Source organism: Ruditapes philippinarum, unplaced genomic scaffold (genome assembly GCF_026571515.1).
Source record: "Ruditapes philippinarum isolate M1 unplaced genomic scaffold, ASM2657151v2 ctg8395_1_1_1_1, whole genome shotgun sequence".
Taxonomy (NCBI): domain Eukaryota; kingdom Metazoa; phylum Mollusca; class Bivalvia; order Venerida; family Veneridae; genus Ruditapes; species Ruditapes philippinarum.
In genome coordinates this window covers 243-25,886 of record NW_026866578.1, presented here as the reverse complement: position 1 = coordinate 25,886, position 25,644 = coordinate 243, and the positions used below count along the sequence as shown (strand labels likewise).

Here is a 25,644-nt window from a genome sequence, read left to right as displayed (position 1 = left end):
TGCCTTATTAATCACTGGTGAACACTTGTGTTTTTTCCGCATCAGGCAATAAATGTTTGGTAAATACTTCTTTTATTAACATTTTAATTATCTAGTTATTGATCTAGTTTCTTAATCCAACAATGGACTACAAACAACATTGTTAAGGAACTTAAAGCATTGGTACCATATTTATGTTAGTTTATACAGAGTTTGTATCATAGTTTCCATTTAATTGTGCCAGAGTTAAATCGTATACCATAAATAGACAGTTCAGGTATTAGTTACCTGCACAGTCTGTCGGGAATAATGCTCGTTGATTAGTTATATTTTTCTTCTGGGTTATACTTATTATGACGTCAGGAAAATGGGTAATGATAGAAAAAAGTCATATTCAGATGCTCATACATTTATTCTAGCGTTCCGTATCGTGACGACAGGGAAAGTGTTTATTATTTATTTTTGCCTATGAATTACATAAGTGACAGAACATAAAAACCAATGAGGTCTTCCCCAATCAGTAAAGCTGAGAGGTCGCCGTAAGACCTATACTGTGTTGGTGCGACGTAAAATCCAAAGTTCCATATAAGCTTTTGGAAACACGTATCTGTTCCTCGAACCAATCGATCAGTACTAAGCAACAAGAGTGAAGTTTCTTGCTCAACGAAACAACGGCTAGCGTCCGTACGTTTTACTAGCGTACTTACGCTTAATATTTGCGTATGTTTTAACTTACATCCGATTTGCTTACGTAAATGCGTTTTACTAAAAAATTGCGTACATAAAAATTTCGTTAATAATGACAGAGAAAGAAAGTGAGAATTTTAGAGACAGAAGTGACTAGTTATATATCTACGGTGAAAGAGGCTCTAGAAAAGTAAAGTTTAAGTAAAGAAAGGATAATGTGGCTTTACAGGCTTATTGACACTGAGTAAAAAACAAATACGAATATAAAAGTCATCCTATCAGCTTAAAGGCGAAACTATTTTACTATATTGTTCTTTAAAAATATAAAGGTGCCCCATACCCCCTTAGTCAAGGTTAAACTCGACACAAAGTATTTTAATCAGTTATTAAGTGCTTAATAGTCTAAATTCACAAGTTTTTGATACTTAATAATGTAGATCTATTAAATTTTTTATAAATGACATATATTCAGTAAGTCTTATTTGTTTGATTATAAATGGGAGAGTATCTAATTGTCACTATATTTCGTGATAAAATGGTAACGTCGCGACTATTTTTTTAAAAACTGTGTTTTCAGTGAAATAAAAGGATGCTGAACTAATGTATGATTTGTAAATGTACATAAAATTATCTGTTGCAGTTTTTTTATTGAAAATATTCAGATATTACTTCGACAAAATACTTAATAGTGACACTGCGATGATGACTAAAAACTTTAATATCTTGTTTGCATGTACATGTAGTGTTCTAACGCGTAGCTGCTGAACGTTTATCGTCATTTTCTTTATGCATGTTTTAGTGTAAAATCTGCATGGAACAGTTACGAACTATTTTAACGTAAGTTTAAGAAAAAAAACTTACAAACGTTTTGTGAAAAACACTTACGATTTACGTAAGTCTCAGGTCGGCCTTTGTTGGAATTGGAAATGTGTTTTTCATTATCGCGGAAAAGAATAACTGTGCAAATGTATCTTCCATACGTTACTGTACACCTTACACTAATTTCTAATGGAAGTACGAGTAGAAACACATGTTTTATCAAATCTTACGTTTTGTTTTCACATTTTCCTTGTAAACTAAATGCCTGAATATTTCGCGCTCTGAAACCGATGGAATGGACATAACTTATACAGACGGTGCGTTATAAAGACGTAAAAGGTTTCTTTACCAAACATTTATAAAATTAAGATTATATAAATAAAACGAACTTATTTCAGAACTGACAATGTTGATTTATCAAGGTTTACTGTGTTATCTTTACTTGAATTCAATATACGGATTGACACTTTATCAAATTAATGACAGACTGAGTTACATTGAAGATAGAATAAATGCAGAAAGCAAGTTTAGGAGAGATGATTTCGGTTCATTGTATCATGAGATTTCTTCCATAAAAGAAATGCTTCAACAAGTTTTGGAGAGTAACAGTGATGGGAAAGAAACTAAACATACTGATGAAGTAAAAGAACACACTAGTAAAGAATTAGAAGAAAAGATTCATCGACTGAGTATTGGTTTTAAAGAGGAGAAAATGACAAATAGTCGAATAAGACGAAAAACACACGAATTACAACGACAAGTTACCGATCTAAGAACCCTTACAGACAAAAGCTCTAAAATCCTTGCAGACAATTAAAAAGGAATAGAACATCTTACAAAGAAAACTGGAGAATATCAAAATGATAGCAAACAGTTACAAAGTGCTTTGACCAAAATTGGGATTTGTTCTGTAAACTTTACTGAACAATATGAAAACAAACAGAATATTCAAGAAGAAAAACTTGACAAACTTAAGGCAATTACTGAAATGATACAGGAAAGCACAGAACAACTGAAGCAAGAACAAGAAAAGAGTTTTGATGATATTTACAATGCGACCAAGAGATTAGAAGAAAAAATTGATGGCATAGAAAACATTGTCAGTAAGGCGACTTCGTGTCTGGACCTGTATAACAACGGATTTAAATCAAGCGGTATATATCAGATATATATTATTAAACAAGAAAAACTGCTGTCTGTCTACTGTGACATGGATACTGACGATGGAGGTTGGACAGTCTTCCAACGACGTCAAGATGGAAGTGTGGACTTCTATCGAGACTGGGAAGACTATAAGACTGGATTTGGTGATTTGAATGGTGAGTTTTGGCTTGGGAACAACTACTTAAATCTACTGACCGATGATGATAGACAGCACGAGCTTAGAATTGATCTAGAAGACTTTGATGGAAATCGTGCATATGCAAAGTATAGAAGCTTTAAAATTCTGCCGGAAAAAATGAAGTACATACTCGAAGTTGGTAATTACAATGGAAATGCCGGAGATTCTCTTGAAGCATCAAACAATAAGGGACATATACATGATGGAATGGAATTCAGCACCAAAGATAATGATAATGACAACTTAAGCGGACATTGTGCTTCTATGTATAAGGGCGCCTGGTGGTTCAATTATTGTTTTGCCTCGCACTTAAATGGTTTGTATTCTCAAAAGGCAACTTGTACCGAAGAATGGAATTGCATCATTTGGAATTCATGGAAAGGTTCACAAACATCCATTAAGTTCACTGAAATGAAACTCAGGTAAAGTTGTTTCTGAGATAAGTGAAATAACATTAGCGAATGATGTTTATACTGAACGGATAATTTTAAATGAATTCAAAGTATTCCGAAAAGGAAAGTTTAAATTGGTTTTGAATTATTGGAGTTTTCTATTGTGTTGTCATTATAATTGTTTGTTTAAATGTTTTATATATATTAACAATATCACATTTTACTTTTCCGTAATAGTAATGTTGCATTATGGAGGCGAGGACTTTTATAATAATAATTCGCATAAGTATGAAATCTATTATGGCGTCAGTGTCTGTGATTAAATTTAAAGTGAAATTATGCCCACTTTTTTTTTGTGAAGTTGAGCTGAATTTAATATTTAAAGATTGACTGTTATTATCGTGATTAACCAACAGTTAAATTGGAATATAATTAGGATAAAATCTGCCTAAAATATAAAGACTGTCCCACTCTTTTTATAAATTGAACAGATAAATTCCGATGGCTATTTAAATTACAGAAACTTCTTTGGGCCATGTGATTTATTTATTATTCATGCGTAGTAAATTTCAAAATTGAATGGAATTATGATAAAAATGTAAACTTATTTTGACTTTTCCCTTTTCAATCACTATATGCCCTTAGATGGCTCTAGTGTCATATATTAAACATGACTGAAAACAGATGTTTTATTATGTACAAATTTATGGACCTATATTCTTTAAACATGACTGAAAACGGATGTTTTATTATGTACATATATGTAAAAATATAAAAAGATAATTCTGATATTTCTAAACTTTTTGCTTCATCTTTGAGAATTCAAATTCAAAAGCGCCCAATTTTGATGTAATCAACATTTTCAGTTCTCAATATACACAAGCAAATACCAATAATTTTACTTTGTGGAAAAACTAAAACACAAATTTTATGTTTAAGCAAAAATTTGAAGTTAAACATTCATTTATCCAAACCCAATAAGATATGTTAGAATAATTTTATATTCACAAATAAATCTTGGACTATAATTAGTTTGTTATTTGTTATTGTAATAATACCCTTTTTAATTAGAACATCCCGCCAGTCCATAAAATGTGAAGTATGACGGAAATGGCCGAAGAGTTACGGGTGATGGTGTACTATAGAACTATTAACAACATGTACACTGTCGGATTTAAATTTCATCAGAAGTTGCAATTTTGTGCTATAAAACAAAAGTAACAAGCAGTTATCATAGTTTTGCAAGCAATCCATAAGTCTCCTACCGGTTAGAACCCCGACAACATTTTGAATGGCCATTTGTCATTCAATTATGCCAATGAATGAATGAATGAATGAATGAATGAATGAATGAACTTCTTTTGAGTTCTTAGTTTGTATATAACATAGAAATGTGTTAAGTGTCCCTGCATAGTAAGGAAATTATGTTTCTACAACAGATAATCAAAAAATAAAATTTTCTTAGGATGAATATGTATAACTTATGTTTCATCTTTTCTCTAGTTTAAGTAAATTTGTTGGAAAAGTTCCAAGTTCTTTAAAAATGATCTCAGAAAACAGTTTTTAGGAAAGGAAAGACAGACAGACTATGAAGGTAAATCTTTATACATCCCTGGTTGTTTCCAAAATATAACATTTTTAAAAGCAAAATTATTAAAGAGGAGATAACACTTGAAATAAAGATGCTAAACTTATGAACATTGTCATACATCATGTGAGTGTAACAAGGAACAATTGTCTAAAGTTTAAAGAAGATTCCCTTTATATTAACAAAGAAGAAAATAAAAATAAAATTTGAAAAAAAAAACAAATAAATTTCAAAAAGAAAATACTAGTGGAAACCCGTGACTTATAAATCTAAATCACATATGATGTAGGTGTTGACAATGAATGTATATTTTGAATTTTAAGGAAATCAATGAAGAAATAAGGAATTTAAAGAATGAAAGGAAAATTCAAAGTTCAAGGAGGAGATAATTCTGGAAATATTGATGCTAAATTTATAAACCTTGTCATATTATTATGATGTGGGAGATTTAAGTAAATAAAAAAATAAAATAAAAAAACTAAGTTCAGGGGTGTGGGGGCGGGCATTGTTTTGAAAATAGTCAAGCTAGAGTATTAAACCTTCTCACGAAGAAACGTATAAATGAAGTTTGTAGTAGATACTAGTCCATTAAGAAATAAAGAAGTTATGAAAATAAAAAACAACATTTTTTTCATGAAAATTCTAAGTTTTAGGGAGGTAATTTTGACAATTTTAATGCTAGTGTTGTAAACCGTGTCACATATGATGTGGTTGATGACCAGAAACATATATTTGAAGTTTGAAGTAAATAAAGAACTTATAGTGAAAAAGCGTTATATCTAGACGAGGTCGCAGCTCTTAATACTGCCATCTATCAAATTTTAAGTTTACTTTTACTTGTTACTTTTTTAAATATAGAAAGAAAAGAAAAAGACGTGTGCATCATCGCCTGACTGACATCTACACACATATCAAGTTTCACAAAAAATATTTTCAGTCCTTTTGCTTATCACTGGATCCAGTTTATGTGTTAAAATGTCATATTTTCAGTTGATTTGTTGACGAAGCAATCAAAGTGTTCAACATACGAAGAGAAGAAAATGACGTGCATAATAACCAGACTGCCATCTTTCCACATATCAAGTTTAATGAAAAAAATCAGTACTTTTTGCGTCATCACGGCATCTTGATTTGTGGACGGACGGACGGACACACGGACGGTAAACTTAAGTCTCCTCCTGTTAAACCGGTAGAGTACTAACAGGGTGTTTAATTTTAAAAGTGCAATACCCGCACCTGTAAGACTCAAATTGCATATACATTGGGAAGCACAATTTTTGTTTTCAAGGGCTTGTAATCTACAAACAAAATCACAGAAATACGGATGAGGAGGCAAAATAGTGTGTGTTAAAATCTGACAGCCTTTGTTCACGAGAAAATGACTGTATCTTACAAGCAAAACAATATTTTGAGTTCCATACAAAACACACTTCGTTCTGTAAAATCGTCAATAATTTTATATTTAACCATGTAAATCATTTCGGACTGTACAATCTTGCTGCGATGTAAAAAGAAAATAGTGTTACATATGTTACATTTTTATTGTTGACTTTCAACATCAAAAGATTTACTTATCACGTGACGCGCTTAAATGTATATCAATGTATGTTGATTAAATGATGAAAAAAGTCAAGTTAGGAGCCTGTGAGGTGAAATCTGTTGTAAATACATTAACCACATTTTCTCGTAGGTTTTGTTTATTCAGGGAAACTTGGCAGAGATTCTAATGTAATTATGACAGGACTGTAAAATCAAACGTTTTGCATTGAATAATATTTAGAGTTGAATTATTTTCATGATTGTCCAAGTTATAAAAACACCAATCATTACTAATTCTAACTTCTGAGGGGTGTGATTTAAGCAATATTATTGTGTTCCTTGCTCGTACATCAGATTGAAACCATTTGTAGAGAGCCATCTTATCCTGTAAAGTTTTGTAAAAATCTACCTTGTGCTTTAGGAAAGTATGTTGCTTAAAGAAATTGTGGATAAAAACATACGACGGACATTAGTGGTCACAAAAGAACTTTATAGAGCACATGCAAATGCTCAAGAATAAAGCTAATCTACACATAACAATGGCTCCTGGCTGAGTAAGTAAGTTAAGAGTAAAAGTTAATATGAATATGTAATCTGTCATGTTTTGTAGAAACGGCAGATAACAATTATCTTCAAAACGTGTTTTGCTATATGTCGTATTTAATTGGAAAAGAAAACCAAAAAAAAGGAGAAATTTTATTATGACATTTCAGTCATGACTATAAGTAATAAATAGTTATCACTTCCATGGACCTTTTTCGTATGTATTGAAATGTTTATCGTAAGGCACATAAAATAATCATGACAATAACATTTCCAATCACGAAATATAAATTGTGAAAAAATAATCTATTTTACGTTATTACAACCTCATCTTAACTTCTTCAAGAAACAGAAACGTCTGTTTTATAAAGATCTTAACAAATCTTAGGTAAATTAAACGCTCGGATATCTGGCGCAAAAATATGAGAGACATGAGAGTTTATGTGTAACTGTTCTTTCACTGGCAATTTTTAAGTAACGAATAAATAAAAAGATACTTCTCTTTCAGAATAAAACGATTTTAATTTATGTAAGCTTACTGATTTTCCTTCACGTGTATTCCATTCATGGATTGGCACTTAATGAATTTAATGATAGACTGAGTTTGTTTGTTTGTTTTGGGTTTTACGTCACATCGACACAGTACAGGTCATATCGCGACGTTCCAGCTTTACTGGTGGAGGAAGACCCCAGGTGCCCTTCCGTGCATTATTTCAGGCACGAACGGGAACCTGAGTAGAATCACCGACGTTCCGTAAGCTAGCTGGATAGCTTCCTCACATGAAAGAATCCAAAGTCCATGTCGGGATTCGAACCCACAGCGGTGAGAGGCAAGTGGTTTGAAGTCAACGACCTTAACCACTCGGCCACGGACGCCCCGATAGACTGAGTTACATTGAAGATAGAATAAATGCAGAAAGAAAGTTTAGGAGAGATGATTTTGGTTCATTGTATCATGAGATTTCTTCCATAAAAGAAATGCTTAATCAATTATTGCAGAGTAACAGTAAACGAAAAATACCAAAACACACCAGTCAGGTAAACAAAGACATCAGTAAAAAGTTTTAAAAGAAAAAACTCGTCGGCTGAGTCTTGGTTTAAAAAAAGAAGAAACGATAAAAAGTCGAATTAAGCGACAGACTAAAGAATTAAAACATCAAAACTCTGCTCTAAGAATCATAAGAGACAGAACGGCAGATAAACTGCAAGATTTGCTAAATAATGTCGGACGAATAGGGAACCAAAGTAAAAAGCAGCAGAACCACTTGTATCTTCTACGAGGAGAAATATCTGATATTAAAGTAAATGTACAAAATTTAACTGACACTTTAGCCCAAACAACGAAACAGGACGTACATAGCTTTGACGAATTGCAAAAATACGCAGAAAATATTAAAGAAGACACGGAGTTCCTAAAAATAGCACACAAAGCGAGTTTAGTAAATGGTAACACGAGTATAAATGTGGCAGATGTGACAGCAGTGGGATCATATATAAAAGAAAATATAAAGTCTGACGAGGAACAGCAATTATGCAACTGTTAGATCTCTTCGACATGTTTACAACAAAGCTCACCCTCCCCTAGACACACAAAAGTCCTGTACAAATCTTGATTTGATCTGTACAGTAATGGAGTAAAAGTCAAATGGTCTGAAAAACCGCTGTCTGTGTACTGTGACATGGATACTGACGATGGAGGATGGACAGTCTTCCAACGACGTCAAGATGGAAGTGTGGACTTCTTTCGAGACTGGGAAGAATATAAGACTGGATTTGGTGATTTGAATGGCGAGTTTTGGCTTGGGAACAAATACTTAAATCTACTGACTAATGATGATAAACAACACGAGCTAAGAATTGATATGGAGGACTTCAATGGAAATCAAGCCTAGCTATGCTAAGTACAGCTGTCCCAAGATCCACCGAGAGATAAAGTACTACAGGATGGAAATTTGTAATTATACAGGAGATACTGGTGATTCTCTTGGATGTGTTTTTGATAATAATAAAATGAGATTTAGCACCAGCGATAAGGATGACAACTCAGATTGTGCATACAGATCAGAAGGTGGTTGGTGGTTTGCTTAAAGTTCCTTGATGTATAATAAAGGTGTTTTCTTTTTCTCGAAATGACATTAAAATTACATTGTATCATGTCATCGCAAGAAAGGCCCAAGTTACAATATATTGGCTCCCATGCAAAGTACAGTGATCAGAGCCAGCAGCAGGTGCTTGTTATAGCAAGACATGGTACATATTTAATTGTATACACATGTATAGGCTCACAAGACATGGTACAATGACTTTGATTATCCATTGTGTAAAATGAGTCTAAAATATTTAACGAAAGTTATGCACAGACGTAAAAAAGCGTGAAATTCAGCCTAAAACGTAAGGTACTACAGTGTATATACATGTAAATAAATACATCCAAAATAAGGGCTCTCTAGTCACAAGATATCATTATGAATGGAAATACTATTGATACACTTGGTAAAGCGTTGACTGGTGCGAATAATTTCCTCATATATAGAGTGGACTAATCATGACATGTTTAAAGAAGCTAAATTGAATTCTAGTGGTTCTTTAATTGCTTTGAACAACATTGATACATGGTAAATAATGATTAGTTACATGTAGTTATAATTTCAATAAATGTCACTGCATCCAAAACTAAGATTACATCTGCATGATTGTGTTAAAGTTTTAGCCATTTTTTTCATGATGACTTCCGTAAAATATGGGCCTTTCGCTACTACTTTTCTAGTATTTATCGGACAGTTCAAAACATACCCAATAACAATACAGATATCTTCATAACATATATGCCAGTGATAACATACATGTAATTATCTCACCACACTTTAAATATCTTCACATATGCATTAATAACATTTTTAAAACAAGAACTGTCAATGAAAACATAAAAATGCCCCACATGCCACCCCAATCACTGGGCCCAGTAGAAGAACCATGACCTTTGACTGTCTTAAAATGCACGGTGATCTTAGAAGACAAGGAGAAGATTCATTCTAACTGCGTTTAAACTACACTTCCCATCCAACTTGGTTTGAAATTTGAAATTTAAATAAGAGCCTGAGAAGCTCCGGTAATAATAAATACCTTCAGTTGTTGTGGATATAGAAAAGAAAATATGAAATGAAATTTATTGAATTATGAATATTGGACTAGTGTAAATAATGCTGAGAAGTCGGGAAAAAACAGGTTGATTCGTAAAATTCAGTGACTTAATTATTCCCAAACTAAGTATTGTACTCGAATATACGAGATGATAGGGATTTTGTCTGAAAGACCACAGCATCGCATTCACTAGTCAAACTGACCCTAAGCTGAATATCTTGATTGGATTTGTCTGTAAAAAGTTGCCCCGTACTTCACTTCAGTGTTGTTATATTTTTTTCTGATCCTTCGGGATCATTGATGTCAGCATTGTTAAGTGTTGAGAATTGAGTATCGATCAAGCCGAGGCTAGGGGGCGTGAGGGATGTTGCACTTATTCATTATCCCTCATGTATAGAGACTAAATCAAACTGAGTCTGCAATGTTCATGTACTTTTTTGTGATTAATGCTTCCAAAGGATTACTTTGTTTCCAGATTTTTGTCCATCTTTCAATATGTAGTAAACAATTCACATGTTGAATGGAAAATGTGAAAATATCTACGGAATAGTGAACAGTGCAGATCATGATGGCTGAACTTGGTCTGCACTGGTAGCATAAGTATATTCAGTTAATGCCTGTAGGCAAAGTGGATTTAGCATATTATACATTATTAAATAAATCTCTATTATAGAGAAAACTAACATGAGAATTTTAGAGACCACAAAGGTCAGTTTAGCAGTGGTCAGTTTAGCAGTGGCTCAAGGATTCATACTCAATTTGCAGTTGTAAAACAAATTCAATTATACAGTATCTTAAAATGATTTATTACATCCAAAAACAAAAAACATATCAAGGTAATACAAGTTTTACATCAGGTCTATATAATCATGCAAAATGACAATTAATATTTACATTCATCAAACTTTTACAATGAAATGAACTATTATAAAGAATAATAATTCCAGGAAATTAAAGGTACTTTCTGATTCATCAAACCATTTATAAGTGTAATACCATTACTAGTTTTTTTTAACAAAACAACACAAAGGTTTATATTCTAAAAGACTGCTTTAATATAAGCAAAACTGTCAATTAAAAAAAAAAACAGTTGTTTTAAAATGTTTGCAATGTATTTAAAAATTCTGAACAAAACAATGATCTGAACAAAACAGTGGTTTAATTTGTTTATTTATCTCAACAAGAGCGATCAGTGATCACATCTGAACCCTATTGGTGCATGCATGTACATATACTAAACCCTATTGGTGCATGAGTGTACATATACTAAACCCTATTGGTGCATGCATGTACATATACTAAACCGTATTGGTGCATGCATGTAAATATATACTAGACCCTATTGGTTCATGCATGTACATATACTAAACCCTATTGGTGCAAGCATGTGCATTTATTAAACCCTATTGGTGCATGCATGTACATATACTAAACCCTATTGATGCATGCATGTACATATACTAAACCCTATTGGTGCATGCATGTAAATATATACTAGACCCTATTGGTTCATGCATGTACATATACTAAACCCCTATTGATGCATGCATGTACATATACTAAACCCTATTGGTCCGTGCATGTACATATACTAAACCCTATTGGTGCATGCATGTACATATACTAAACCCTATTGGTGCATGCATGTAAAGATATACTAAACCCTATTGGTGCATGCATGTAAAGATATACTAAACCCTATTGGTGCATGCATGTACATATACTAAACCCTATTGGTGCATGCATGTAAATATATACTAAACCCTATTGGTGCATGCATGTAAATATATACTAAACCCTATTGGTTCATGCATGTAAATATACTAAACCCTATTGGATCATGCATGTTAATATATACTAAACCCTAAAAATGTAAAATGGTATTGGAACATGCATGTACAGATGTCATCATTCCTAATACCATTTTCCTTGGAAAATGGATGTAAATTGTACATAAGAGAACAGAAAATACTTGTACATGTTGTTTATGACACTTATTTTATGCTGTGTAATCTTCTGCCAAACATTTCATGTCTATTGTTGTTCTCATCTAACATCATTTGGTATATATGTCCACCATATTTCACATTTAACAATCACTTGGTATATATGTGCACCATTTTTTACATTTTATCATCACTTGGTATATAAGTCCACCATATTTCACATTTTACAATCACTTGGTATATATGTAAACAATATTTGTCACTTTACCATCACTATGACAACCATATATACCAATTCATTAGCACTTGGTATAATAGGTCTACCATATTATATACCATCACTTGGTATATATGTGTCCACAATAGTTGTCATTTGATCATTACTTTGTATATATGTCCATCATTCAAACAAATTTAACATCACTTCTTGTATGTGTACACTAAAGATATCAAAATTTACCGTCATTTGGTATATATAAATGCCCAGAATCACTTTACCATACTTTGGCATATATGTCCGCCTTAGTCACTTGCCTTTTCTATCCAATGTAGTAACAAAACAAGTTCTACCGAACATTTTGTCTATGACATTGTTCCTAACTTTGTCATGTCTAATTGCATTCATTTACATGATATAGTACATTCATTTAAAAAAAGAAAACATGATATATTCATTTCTAATATCAATAAACCATCTCTTGGTATCTTAATCAAGGTACAGACTTTGTTAAACTTTCCAATTTTATATTAAGTATAATATTAGAATGTTTAACAAAGACTGTGATTTTCACATGTAATCACTATAACCTAGTGAATGCCATATTAAACAAAAGCACTGCTAGGCGGAGAATTATATGCCCGAAAGTGTTTTTTTAAGTAAGGATGAAGCATTTGTAACACATGAGAATAAGCTGTTCATCCTTTAAAATTTTACAGATGTAGGTTGATTAATACTTAAATTATTAATAATGACCTTAACCTTTGACCTTGTGACCCCAAAATCAATAGGGGTCTTCTACCTTATATGGACAATCATCCTAAGAAGTTTAAATATTGTGGGCCAAATGGAACTTTAGATATGCTCCGGAAACTGTTTTCAATTTTAAGGTAATAGTGAATCATCCTATGAAGTTTGAATAAAGTTGGCCAAATAGAACCTATGTTATGCTCCAGAAACTGTTTTCAGTATTAAGGTTATTGTGACCTTGACCTTTGACCTAGTGACCCCAAAATCAATAGGGGTCTTTTGCCCAATATGGAAAATCATCCAATGAAGTTTGAATATTGTGGGCCAAATGGAACTTAAGTTATGCTTCGGAAATTTTTTTCAGTTTCAAGGTAATAGTGACCTTGACCTTTGACCATGTGACCCCAAAATCAATAGGGGTCTTCTACCCAATATGGACAATCATCCTATGAAGTTTGAATATTGTGGGCCAAATGGAACTTAAGTTATGCTCCGGAAACTGTTTTCAGTATCAAGGTGATAGTGACCTTGACCGTTGACCTTGTGACCCCAAGATCAATAGGGGTCTTCTACCCAATATGGACAATCATCCTATGAAGTTTGAACATTGTGGGTCAAATGTAACTTAAGTTATGCTCCGGAAACTGTTTTCAGTATCAAGGTGATAGTGACCTTGACCTTTGACCTTGTGACCCCAAAATCAATAGGGGTCTTTTACACAATATGGACAATCATCCTATGAAGTTTGAACATTGTGGGTCAAATGTAACTTAAGTTATGCTCCGGAAACTGTTTTCAGTATCAAGGTAATAGTGACCTTGACCTTTGACCTAGTGACCCCAAAATCAATAGGGGTCTTCTACCCAATATTGAAAATTATCCTATGAAGTTTGAATATTGTGGGTCAAATGGAACTTAAGTTATGCTCTGGAAACTGTTTTCAATTTTAAGGTAAAAGTGACCTTGACCTTTTGACCACAAAATCAATAGGGGTCTTCTACCCAATATGGAAAATCATCCTATGAAATTTGAATATTGTGGGCCAAATGGAACTTAAGTTATGCTCCGCAAACTGTTTTCAGTATCAAGTTTATAGTGACCTTGACCTTTGACCTTATGACCCCAAAATCAATAGGGGTCTTCTACCCAATATGGACAATTATCCTATGAAGTTTGAACATTGTGGGTCAAATGGAACTTAAGTTATGCTCCGCAAACTGTTTTCAGTATCAAGGTAATAGTGACCTTGACCTTTGACCTTTTGACCCCAAAATCAATAGGGGTCTTCTACCCAATATGGGCAATCATCCTATGAAGTTTGAACATTGTGGGCCAAATAGAATTTAACTTATGTTCCGGAAACCAAATTGCTAACGGACGGACGGACGGACGTACTTAGCAGACGTGTTTGTGGGGTTATTCCTTTGATCTCTTAACCCCACAAGAGCAAATTTTTTAACCCCATAAGAGCATTTTTAACCACATAATACATGTCTCTACGGAATGAACCCCATACAGAGTGCCTGTACATAAACCTAAACCTCATAATGTAGCTCTCGTCTGCTCGGACAGACAGACGGACGCCAGGGGGTATAACATAATATGCCCTTTCGGGCATATAAAAATCATAAATTTTACCCCAAAATGGAATGCCTATAGAATCATCATCAATACCATCACTTTGTATATTTACATCAATCCTCAAAAGTATTACCAAAGACAGCATGTTTTGTATACGCTGGTATTAATTCATTAAAGGGACTCCACTGAGATTTTTTGAATGACAGGACTAGAAATAAATTTTCATGATAAATGTTCAGTTTGATAAATTTCTAGGCCAATAACTTATATGCAAAATTTCAGATCATTTGCTCACTCTGTTTTTCCAAAATAATAAATCTTACTGTGAGAAATGCATATTTTTTGTTTTGTTTTAACTATGTAAGAAATTCAAATTTTATGTTTTTTAGGCTTTTGACATCAGTGGAGTTCCTTTAATATTGTCATTTTATAGTAAACATTGGTTGATACATAAATTATAAACAAGAGAGTTATGATGGCCCTGAAATCACTCACCTGAGAACCATTGTTAGAAAAGATAATAATTTTCACAATGCAAAGGTCACAGTTCTATGTGATCAAAGGTCAACTTTGATTTTAGATTTGTCCAAGCATGTCCAAAACAAAACTTTAATGAGTCCAAGAAAATTTAGTTTTTATAAAGCCTGTCAGATCTTCTCTTAATTAAAATCTTAGCTTAATTTTCGTACTATCTTAATATTGAATTCCCCTAGATTAATAATATCAAGGAAGGACAAGCTCATTATACAACTTCAGCAGGTTTAAGGGTAGCAATGTGCATAACATAATACATGTAATACTGAATAGTTGCTGTAGTTTTTGCATAAACATCTTCCGGTATGTAAGACATGAATAAGTATATTACAATGGTTGATAATGAGAATCTTCTTCAGAAGTCACTTCTCTTACAACACTGGCTCCATGATATTGATATCCTGGTCCTTTCTCTAAATGTCTGCTTAAATCCAAGCTTCTGTGTGAATACTGAAAATGATCACTTTTATCTGTGTTATTAGAGGCACTTAGAGGTGTTGAATGACTACACGCCCGACCTCAAAAACACAAGGCTTACTTTAATGTGTACGTTCATGCGTTCTTCAGACATTGTTTTGTATCCCATCCGTTCGAATATAATTTTTTACAGTAATCGTATTCTTATCATCCCTGTGAATAAAACGATCCTATACTTCACGTGTGGGACATCTGAGAAAAGTACCGCTGAGTGCCCAAAATAGGGCGTGATGAGGCCTTTGTCACATTTGTTGGGCTGACTATGTTTCTTGTGAAATAGGATGCTTTAATATTATTCCCAATAAGTATATTACAACAAGTTTTATCAACTTTTATCAACACAATATGAATCAAAGTATGAGTAAATAAATGAATATAGAATATTGACAAACAACTTTTAAAAAATGTTACAAAATATTATAAGTATAAAGAAACGTGACAAACTAACTGCCGTATACACGCCACTTAACATGGAACATTGCACAGTTTACAATAGGTTGGGTTTTGGACTTGTAAGTATCACCATATGATAGTTTTACGAGTATTTGTGCTTTAGACACAAGAAACATCCGGTTTACAGGAAAATGTGGAAAGTGTGATTTTATCCCCCCCCCCCCCCCCGAAAAAAAAAGCAGTCACAGAAAATGGGAAGGATATGTTCGGTCTGTGGGGACAATTTGATCTTATTAAATTGTTCTGTTAAATAAATAGGTGCTCTGTCAATGTGCAACAGCTACACATGAAAAAAGTATCTTGAATTCAATCCGGATTTCGAGCCGGTTACTCTACAATTGATATTTTTTTTTTTTTTTTTTTTTGGGGGGGGGGTTACGTCACATCGACACAGTATAGGTCATATCGCGACGTTCCAGCTTTTACTGGTGGAGGAAGACCTCAGGTGCCTCCCGTGCATTATTTTAAGCACGAACGGGCACCTGAGTAGAACCGTAAGGCGTTCCGTAAGGTAGCTGGATAGCTTCCTCACATGAAAGTACCCAAAGTCCCTGTCGGATTCGAACCCACAGCGGTGAGGGGCAAGTGGTTTGAAGTCAACGACCTTAACCACTCGGCCGATAATATTTTCATATTACAAAGTATGGTACAGAAATATATTAGTAAACCGGGTGGACGATTTCATGTTCTTTATGTAGACGATTTCATGTTCTTTATGTAGATTTAAAAAAACATTCGATGGACTTGAACATTTAAACTTATTTGATACTATAAACAGATGTGGCGTTAGAGGGAATTTATTCCGTGTTTTTTTTATCAATGTACTCAAAACTCCGTGGATGTGTACACGTTAGTACTACCAAAACTACAGAATATTTTAAATGTAACATAGGTACAAGGCAAGGGGGCGTAACGAGTACGATTATGTTTAACTTGTATATAAATGGGTTATCTCCCTTTATGCATAATAAAGGACATCGCGGTATTTCATTACGGACCAAATCCGCGATATTATATGATGATGTTGCAAATTGCGCCGATACGGCGATCGAACTCCAGTCTCAGTTAAAATTTCAGAATTTTGTAATAATACCGGTATGTCTATAAATGAGAGTAAAACTGTAATTATTGTATTTAGAAATGGTGGACCGCTCAGATCGTATGAAAAATGGCTCTACAACGGCAGTTCAGTAAATGTTACCTCAATGTACAAATTACAAATATATGGGTATTTTATTTACACTTAAATTATCTTGGGCAAAAGCAAAAACTAAACTTGCTGCGCAAGCTAGGAAATCTATTTATGCTATTTAATCATATCAAAGAAATTTTGGAAAGTTCTTACACTCTGATTATTTTAGATTATTTGACTATATGGTAAAACCTATACTTACCTATGGTGCCGAAATTTATGGAAGTGAAATCTCCCAAATTCTTGAACAAGTTCAAATACAATATTGTAAAGATTTTCTAGGTGTAAATTATTCTGTTAATGATAATGTTGCACTGGGAGAATGTGGAAGGATGCCTTTATGTATTGACCATCGTGTAATATTGATGTAAACTTCTTTTTATGCCAGAAAATAGATATCCTAGAAAATGTTATTTGATGTTAACTAGACAAGATAATGTTGGAAATCTTCAGTAAAAAAACTTATTGTATACTTATTGGTTTGGTTTTGTATGGCTTAGTCAAGAAATTGGGGATATCAATTTATTTATTGATCAATCAAAACAAAGGATAATTTATTGTAAAACACAAAATTGGATGGAAGGAATTCAGAATTCACCCCGTTGTGACACTTATAAATTTTTCAAATCTATGTTAAATCCTGAAAAATATTTATCTATTGATATGCCATTTTATTTTAAAAAAAAAAATCATTTTCGAGATTTAGATGTTCTAGTCATAAATTATATATAGAAACTGGATGCCATTTGGGTATACCAAGATATGAGCGAATTTTCTCAACAAAGACAACGTTATTCATTGTACCGTCATGATTAAACATTCCATCATTTTTGACATTTGATGAAGAAAAAATAAAGAATATGCTTTTTTTTGTTCATCAAATGATGAAATTATCTTGATAATTAATATAATGAGGAAAACATGTCAGATACAAAGTGTATTGTACACACAGTTAAAAAAGCATATCTGTTTTGATTATATGTGTAGTTTTGGCCGGAAGCATTTATTTACAAAATAAAATGTTGTTGTTGTAAAAAAATTCCTTGCTTTCACCGGCAACCAATATAAGTCGTGCAATGTAAGTCGAAATTTCGAGTATCTAACTAGAAATTTCGAGTAAATGTTTATATTACTTTGACTATGTCGCATTTCTTTCCTCAATCCCCTCTAGACTTTTCTTCTTCTCTTCTCGCTTTAGTTTCTGCTACTGATTCGCCCACCACTGTTTCAAATGTTTTGGCCTTTCCAAGCGGACAAGTGAGTCGTTGAGGTCAGAGGCGTACATTGAATTACTACTAGGCCATTTTGGGTCGAAGTTATTAAAATGAAAGTATCGAGAATTTTATACTTTCATTAAAAATTAATTGGTAAATCGTTATGAATTACGAAAACTAACAAACACCCTCCCGAAAATCAATACAATTCTGGTCAATATTGCCCAACAAATACTATTACTGTTGATAATAAAATGTGTAAATGTGTTGTTTAATGAAATATTTCACATTGCAAATTGTATATGTGCTTCGGCTATCGACTTGAGATTACAGGGGCGTACTTTCAAGCCTCATTTTTAAGAATGCTTTTTTCTTTGATAAATGTTTAATATTGATCAGTATGGTACTGGTCATAAAATTGTAATTGTCTCTAAAACAAATATGAACGTTACACCTACGTAAAAACACTCATTTGTTTGCTAAGTACACAGTTTACATATACGAGTCGACTATGACGTTTGAATTTTAGAGTGAACGAAATGTTACGCATGATAAACTTGAAGTTTTAATATGGCTTGCTGATCACATTTGTAATCTGTATATGATATCATACATGCATATTTGTTTAAATAGTTATTAAGCGTATCTGGATACACGCTATTGTGTTATTGTTTATTTCCTTTTTTTACATACAGTAATATCAAAATAACTTCAAAATAATTTGATATACACTTTAACTTTAAGCTTTTTTTATGGTATGTCAATTACATTTAGTATTTTCCTTATATTTGTATATACTAGCAAACAATATTATCTGATGAACACTGTTCGTATTAAATCTTAGTTGAAAGATTTCCAAAAACACATTTATTAAATTTTACGCTAAATGAAAACACTATTCATCTGCTGTTAAAGTGCTTCTGGAAGTTTGTTTATCATAATTATTGTATCTAGTTGTAGTATACCTATTGTTGTATTGCTATGTACCTTTGATGGAAAAAAAGAGATATGTCTGTCTGTCTGTTTAGTCATTGCTATTGTTTGTTCAACTATTTTGTGTATCATATTTAACCCATCTATTACCAATATCCCAAGCATGACGGACATTAAATTGTTCAATCTTCAACACCGTTGATGAATGTACCTTACTAAACCCGTCAATGAAATTAATGATTATTATCAATGTCTAGTACGTATGAAAATGCACAAAATTACAATTACAAAATTATTACATGACCGTAGATTACTAAACACAGAACTTTAAGGGAACATTTGTCTTTGGCCGTGTAACGTAAAATGCAATATGTAGACAAGAATTGGTGTTCAGGAGTGAAACATTATTTGATCTTACATGCAAAACAGGAAACAAATATTTTGAGTTTCACAAAGAAATATTGTTCTTCACATTCCTGAATAGTATCATATTAAATCATCCAATAGATGGCATTGTAAAATCAAGCAAATGTTACACATGTTGCATGTATTTCTATCATGCGATGTTAACAGTTTCTCACGATACGAATGATATATGAACTAATCTTTGTAAAAATAAATAAGCTTGAAGTCTGTTGTAAGCATACGTTAGCCAAAATATCTTGATAGTTTTGTTTTTTTTCCCGGAAACTTGGCAGATATTTTGATGAATTTATTGCAGGACTGTAAATTCCTGTATTTTAGCATAGAAATATGTGCATCAGGCTGAAACCATTATCTAAATTTATTAGAGGGCCATCTTCGGATCCTTAACATTAAGTTTCTGTAAAATCTAAAACTTGGTTTAGGAAAAGACATATTGTGTTTAAGTAATTGTGAATAACGGCTAACGAGCCGCGATGAGATTGTATGGAAATCAATGACTACTGCTGGGTACTTTAAGAATGGTAACGTTAAAATGAAAAGTTTTCAAAAATATAAGTATCTAAGGCATAACTAATGAAAAATAAATGTAAAATAAATGACCTTAAGCGATACAATTGGATTTATTCCCATTTATCGTCTTAGCCCTGGCTTCCGGTTATCATTTGATAGATCATTATCTTGTGCATGCGTTGAAATGTTTGTGCATGTGCCTTATTTCATCAATGATGAACACTTGTTTTTTCTCCGCGTCAGGTAATAAAAGTTTGGTAAATACTTCTGTGTTTACAAAAGCTTAAAACATATTGATTATCTAGTTATGGAATATTCCATGCTTAGTTATTTCTAAATCCAATCTAAATGACTAATAACAACATTATTAAGAAACTTAAAGCATTGGTACCCCTATCTATGTTAGTTTATACAGAATTTGTTTTAATAGTTGTCATTTTGTCAGATTTGCATCGTATACCCATAAATGTACAGTTCAGGCATTAGTTACCTGCAAACTCGTTGATTGGTTATATTTTTCTTCTTGGTTATACTTATTGATTGTCAGGAAAATGGGTAATGATAGAAATAAATCATATTCAGATGCTCGTACATTGATTCTTGGGTTTCATATTGTGACGACAGGGAAAGTGTTTTTATTAATGCTTTGAATTAGATACAAGATAGAACATTAAAACACTTGGCAATATGAGTTTTACCCGGTTGGGGAGATAGAGAGTGGGCATGTCCCCCTAGCAGGAATCAGATCAGATCAGCCTATTTTTAATACTTATTGTTTATTTAAAGTCGAACCCACATCGGTAAGAAACAAGTGGTTTGAAGTTCACATGGACTTTGGGTTTTTAAATGTGAGGAAGCTATCCAGCTAGCTTACGGGACATTGGTGGTTCTATTCAGGAACCCACCAGCTCGTGCCTGAAGTCATCCTCAACCAGTAAATAAAACTTTAAGCTTTTGGAAACACGTTTTTTGTTCCTGGAACTAGTCAGTTCTAAGCAATAAGAGTAAAGTTCCTTGCTCAAAGAAACAACGGCTGGTCTCTAACGTGGTTTGAACCCACACAGATATTACGTCCAACGCGGTTACCATCTGGTAATGCCATCTCTAAAATCTCTTGCCGTCTTTTGCTGGAATTGAAAAAAGTTTTCATTGCCGCGGAAAAAAATCAATCTGCAAAAGAAACTTCCGTATTTTATTGTGTACCTTACAAAAATCTTTAATGGAAGTAGAAACACCTGTTTTATCAAACGTTACTTCGAATTCCCTTATATTCGTGGGCATGAAATTTCTTGGTTTTATCAAAACGGGCATTTTCGTTGGTTCTTAAATTCGTGGATTTTCAATTTCTTGTAAAACAAAAATAAAATAAATAATCTATTGCAAAGTTATCTTACACTTAATCGCCGCGCATTTTCCTTACCGCATGTACATCACACAACGCTTGTCTATTAATTTAATCCTTGCCTACACAAAAATCGGCGGAAAAGAGCCGATATATAGAATAAGACATGGCAAGAATTATTTGTTGGGATAAAATTTCGTCGGATCTTAAATTCGTGGATTGACCTACCCACGAAAATTCATGCCCAACGAATAATAATGATTTTACAGTATGTTGTTTTTTGGCTTGCAGCCACGGCTGCAAGCCATTTGTTTTGAATAACTTGTTCCGGTAAGGTGGTTTCCTGTTTCCAATTGTTAGTGCATGATTGAACGGGAAACCAGCTGCAATCGTGCCAATCGCAACTTTTCGGCCTTTTCCGTCACTCTTCGGATTAATGATAATAGCCGATGTAGTTCCGATTGCAATCGTGACAATTCGGGCGATTCCGTCATACCGCGGAATCAGACGAAGTTATATTACGGAAATCTAAGCTATTTTAGTTACTTCGGTAATCCCAGTTTGTTTATATAAATAGGATTTCTATTTTTACTTGATTTATCGGTTTAAACTGTAATAAATTATAAACGAAATTGTTCCGTTTCAATTGTTTTTCAAGACGCAAAAGTTAGTTTCTTTTATAATTGTTTTTTTGTCTGTATTAGTTTTATACAATAGAGAATGGTGACTGTAGTAGTATTCCGTCTTCAAAGGGTGGTCCTGCTTACCAAATCACGCATGATCGAGTTATATTTAGATCTACTGAACGCAATTCAACTTCTTGGTGAGGTAATCTAAAAATAGCCCATGCATATCATTAACCTTGCCACGTGCTGATCTACAGATAGCGCATCGTATTTGTGATCGTGTAACATAGTTGATATATGCTTATTAATTGGTACCATGTAACGAAGTATTTTAGTGCAATTACTTGTCTATAAAGCAAACGAATGATTACTCTGCGAAAAAGGGGAAATGAAATGTGCACACTTGTATAGATAGATCTCCACGTTAGTATTTTTACGATTGATCATTTTCTTAATTAGTTTTATACAATAGAGAATAGATTTCAAATCGTTTTGACAAAAATATTCGTTTTTCAAAAAAAAAAAACAACAACTAAATAAACAGTTTATGATATACAAATACCGTAATTCAAAAAAATTGTGATAATAAATTGAAACCAAAAAAAAAAACAATTTTAAAGGGTTGGGATGAAGGCACAACTGTGCAAGCCTTTCCTTTTAAAAGGAAACTTTATTTACATTTTCCTTGTATTCTTATTGCCCGAAATCTGGCGCTCTGAAACCAATAAAATCGACGACGGTGCGTAATAAAGACGTAATAAGTTTCTTTTCCCAATATTTTTTAAGTTGAGATTATAATATAAAATATAATTAAAAGAACGGACATATTTCAGAACTGACAATGTTGATTTATAAAAGCTTACTGTGTTATCTTTACGTGAATTCAATATACGGATTGACACTTTATCAAATAAATGACAGACTGAGTTACATTGAAGATAGAATAAATGCAGAAAGCAAATTTCGGAGAGATGACTTCGGTTCATTGTATAATGAGATTTCTTCCATGAAAGAAATGCTACAGCAATTGCTAGAGAGTAACAGTGATGGGAAGGAAACTAAAAATACTGATCAGATAAAAGAACACACTAGTAAAGAGTTAGAAGAAAAGATTCATCGGCTGAGTATTGGTTTTAAAGAAGAAAAAATGACAAATAGTCGAATAAGACGAAAAACACACGAATTACAACGACAAGTTACCGATCTAAGAACCATAACAGACAAGACTTCTCAAGTCCTTGCAGACATTTGGAAAGGAATAGAGCAACTAACCAGGAAGACTGAACTATATCAAAATGATAGTTATCGGTTACAAAGCGCTTTCACTAAAATTGAAATTTGTTCTAATAACTTTACAGAACAATATGAAAACAGTCATAATGTTCAAGAAGAAAAATTTGACAAAATTATGACAATTACAGAAATGATACAGGAAAACACAGAACAACTAAAGCAAGGACAAGAAATGAGACTTGACAAAATTGTGGCAGATACTAATAGTATACAGGAAAACACAGAACAGCTGAATCAAGCACAAGAAAAGTGTTTTGATAATATTGAACATATTTACAATGCGACCAAGAGATTAGAAGAAAAACTTGAAAGCATAGAAAACTTTGTCACCAGGGCGACTTCATGTTTGGATCTGTATAACAACGGATTTAAATTAAGCGGTATTTATCAGATATATATTATTAAACAAGAAAAACTGCTGTCTGTCTACTGTGACATGGATACTGACGATGGAGGATGGACAGTCTTCCAACGACGTCAAGATGGAAGTGTGGACTTCTTTCGAGACTGGGAAGAATATAAAACTGGATTTGGTGATTTGAATGGCGAGTTTTGGCTTGGGAACCACTACTTAAATCTACTGACCGATGATGATAAACAACACGAGCTAAGAATTGATCTTGAAGACTTTGATGGAAATCGTGCATATGCCAAGTATAGAAGCTTTAAAATTCTGCCGGAGGAAATGAAGTACAAACTCGAAGTGGGTGGTTACACTGGTAATGCCGGAGATTCTCTTGATGCACCAAACAATAAGGGACATATACATGATGGAATGGAATTCAGCACAAAAGATAATGATAATGACAACTTAGGCGGACATTGTGCTTCTCAATATAAAGGCGCCTGGTGGTTCAATGATTGTTTTGCCTCGCACTTAAATGGTTTGTATTCTCAAAAGGCAACTTGTACACCAGAATGGAAATGCATCATTTGGGATTCATGGAAAGGTTTTCAAACCTCCATTAAGTTCACTGAAATGAAACTCAGATAAAGTTGTTTCTGAGATAAGTAGAATAACTTTTTCGAATGATGCTTACTGTACGGATAATTTTGTATATTTACAATTACAGAAACAATTTTAAATAAATTCAAAGTATTCCGAAAGGGGAAGTTTAAATTCGTTTTGAATTATGGGAGTTTTCTATTGTGTTGTCATTATAATTGTTTGTTTAAATGTTTTATATATATTAACAATATCACATTTTACCTTACCGTTATAGTAATATTTTTTGCATGCATAATAGAGGCGAAAAGTTTTATAATTAATAATTATTGGCAAAAGTATTACATTTATTATGGCGTCAGTGTATGTAATTAATTTTTAAGTGAAATTATGCTCACTTTTTTATTGTGAAGTTGAGCTGAATTTTATATGTTTTTCAAAAGATTGACTTTTATAATGGTGATTAACCAACAGTTAAATTGGAATATGTTTAGGATAAAATCTGCCTAAAATATAAAGACTGTCCCACTCAAGATTGTTATAAACTGAACAGATAATTTCCGATGGCTATTTAAATTACAGAATCTCCTTGGGCCATGTGAATTACCTTTTCAGTCACTATATGTCCTTGGATAGCTCTAGTGTCTCTTTAAACACGCTCAATTTTAATGTAAACAACATATTCAGTTTTCCAATTACACAAGCATTTACCAATAATTTCACTTTGTGGAGAAAAATAAAATACAATTTATATGTTTTAAGCAATAATTTTAAACATTTGTTTATCCAAACTCAATACATTATGTTTATATAAACAAATATATATACTATTAAAACATTAAATTTGTTATTATTATTTTTTTTTGTAATAATACACCATGCCAGTCTTTAAAATGCGAAGTATGACGGAAATTTCCGAAAAGTTACGGGTAATGGTATGCTATATAACTGTAAACAACATATACAATGCCGGATTTAAATTTGACCCCAGGGCTTTTATTTGAACAAACTTGGAAGACACTCATTGGAAGATGTTTCATGCTAAATATCTTAGCTGTAGCTCTTTGGGTTCTTTAAAAGAAGATTTTTTAAGTTTTTACTATATGCATATAGGGAAAATCAATGACCCCCTGGGGCGGGGCCAATTTTGACCCCAGGGCTTTTATTTGAACAA

General features: G+C 32.8%; 3 protein-coding genes across 3 annotated transcripts; all 3 read left to right on the top strand.

Annotated features, from left to right (window-relative positions):
- Window positions 1-1,484: 1,484 nt before the first annotated feature.
- On the top strand, window positions 1,485-3,936 carry LOC132732963 (ryncolin-1-like). The gene has a single exon (XM_060719503.1). The coding sequence runs from the start codon at window positions 2,474-2,476 to the stop codon at window positions 3,251-3,253; it is 780 nt and encodes a 259-aa protein (XP_060575486.1). The 5' UTR covers window positions 1,485-2,473; the 3' UTR covers window positions 3,254-3,936.
- Window positions 3,937-4,320: 384 nt separating this feature from the next.
- LOC132732962 (ficolin-1-like) lies at window positions 4,321-8,781 on the top strand. The gene is made up of 2 exons (XM_060719502.1): window positions 4,321-4,436; window positions 8,517-8,781. Exons 1-2 carry the CDS (start codon window positions 4,321-4,323, stop codon window positions 8,779-8,781), a joined length of 381 nt encoding a protein of 126 aa, XP_060575485.1.
- Window positions 8,782-22,955: 14,174 nt separating this feature from the next.
- On the top strand, window positions 22,956-25,200 carry LOC132732964 (angiopoietin-1-like). The gene has a single exon (XM_060719504.1). It carries the CDS (start codon window positions 23,073-23,075, stop codon window positions 24,516-24,518), a length of 1,446 nt encoding a protein of 481 aa, XP_060575487.1. The 5' UTR covers window positions 22,956-23,072; the 3' UTR covers window positions 24,519-25,200.
- Window positions 25,201-25,644: the final 444 nt, after the last annotated feature.

Excerpts from the sequence above, each read along its gene's own strand:
- LOC132732963 (XM_060719503.1), top strand. The coding sequence starts at position 2,474 with ATGATACAGGAAAGCACAGAACAACTGAAGCAAGAACAAGAAAAGAGT.
- LOC132732962 (XM_060719502.1), top strand. The coding sequence starts at position 4,321 with ATGACGGAAATGGCCGAAGAGTTACGGGTGATGGTGTACTATAGAACT. Across the intron at positions 4,437-8,516 it reads TTTTGTGCTATAAAACAAAA|TAATGGAGTAAAAGTCAAAT; the intron begins GTAACAAGCAGT and ends TGATCTGTACAG.
- LOC132732964 (XM_060719504.1), top strand. The coding sequence starts at position 23,073 with ATGTTGATTTATAAAAGCTTACTGTGTTATCTTTACGTGAATTCAATA.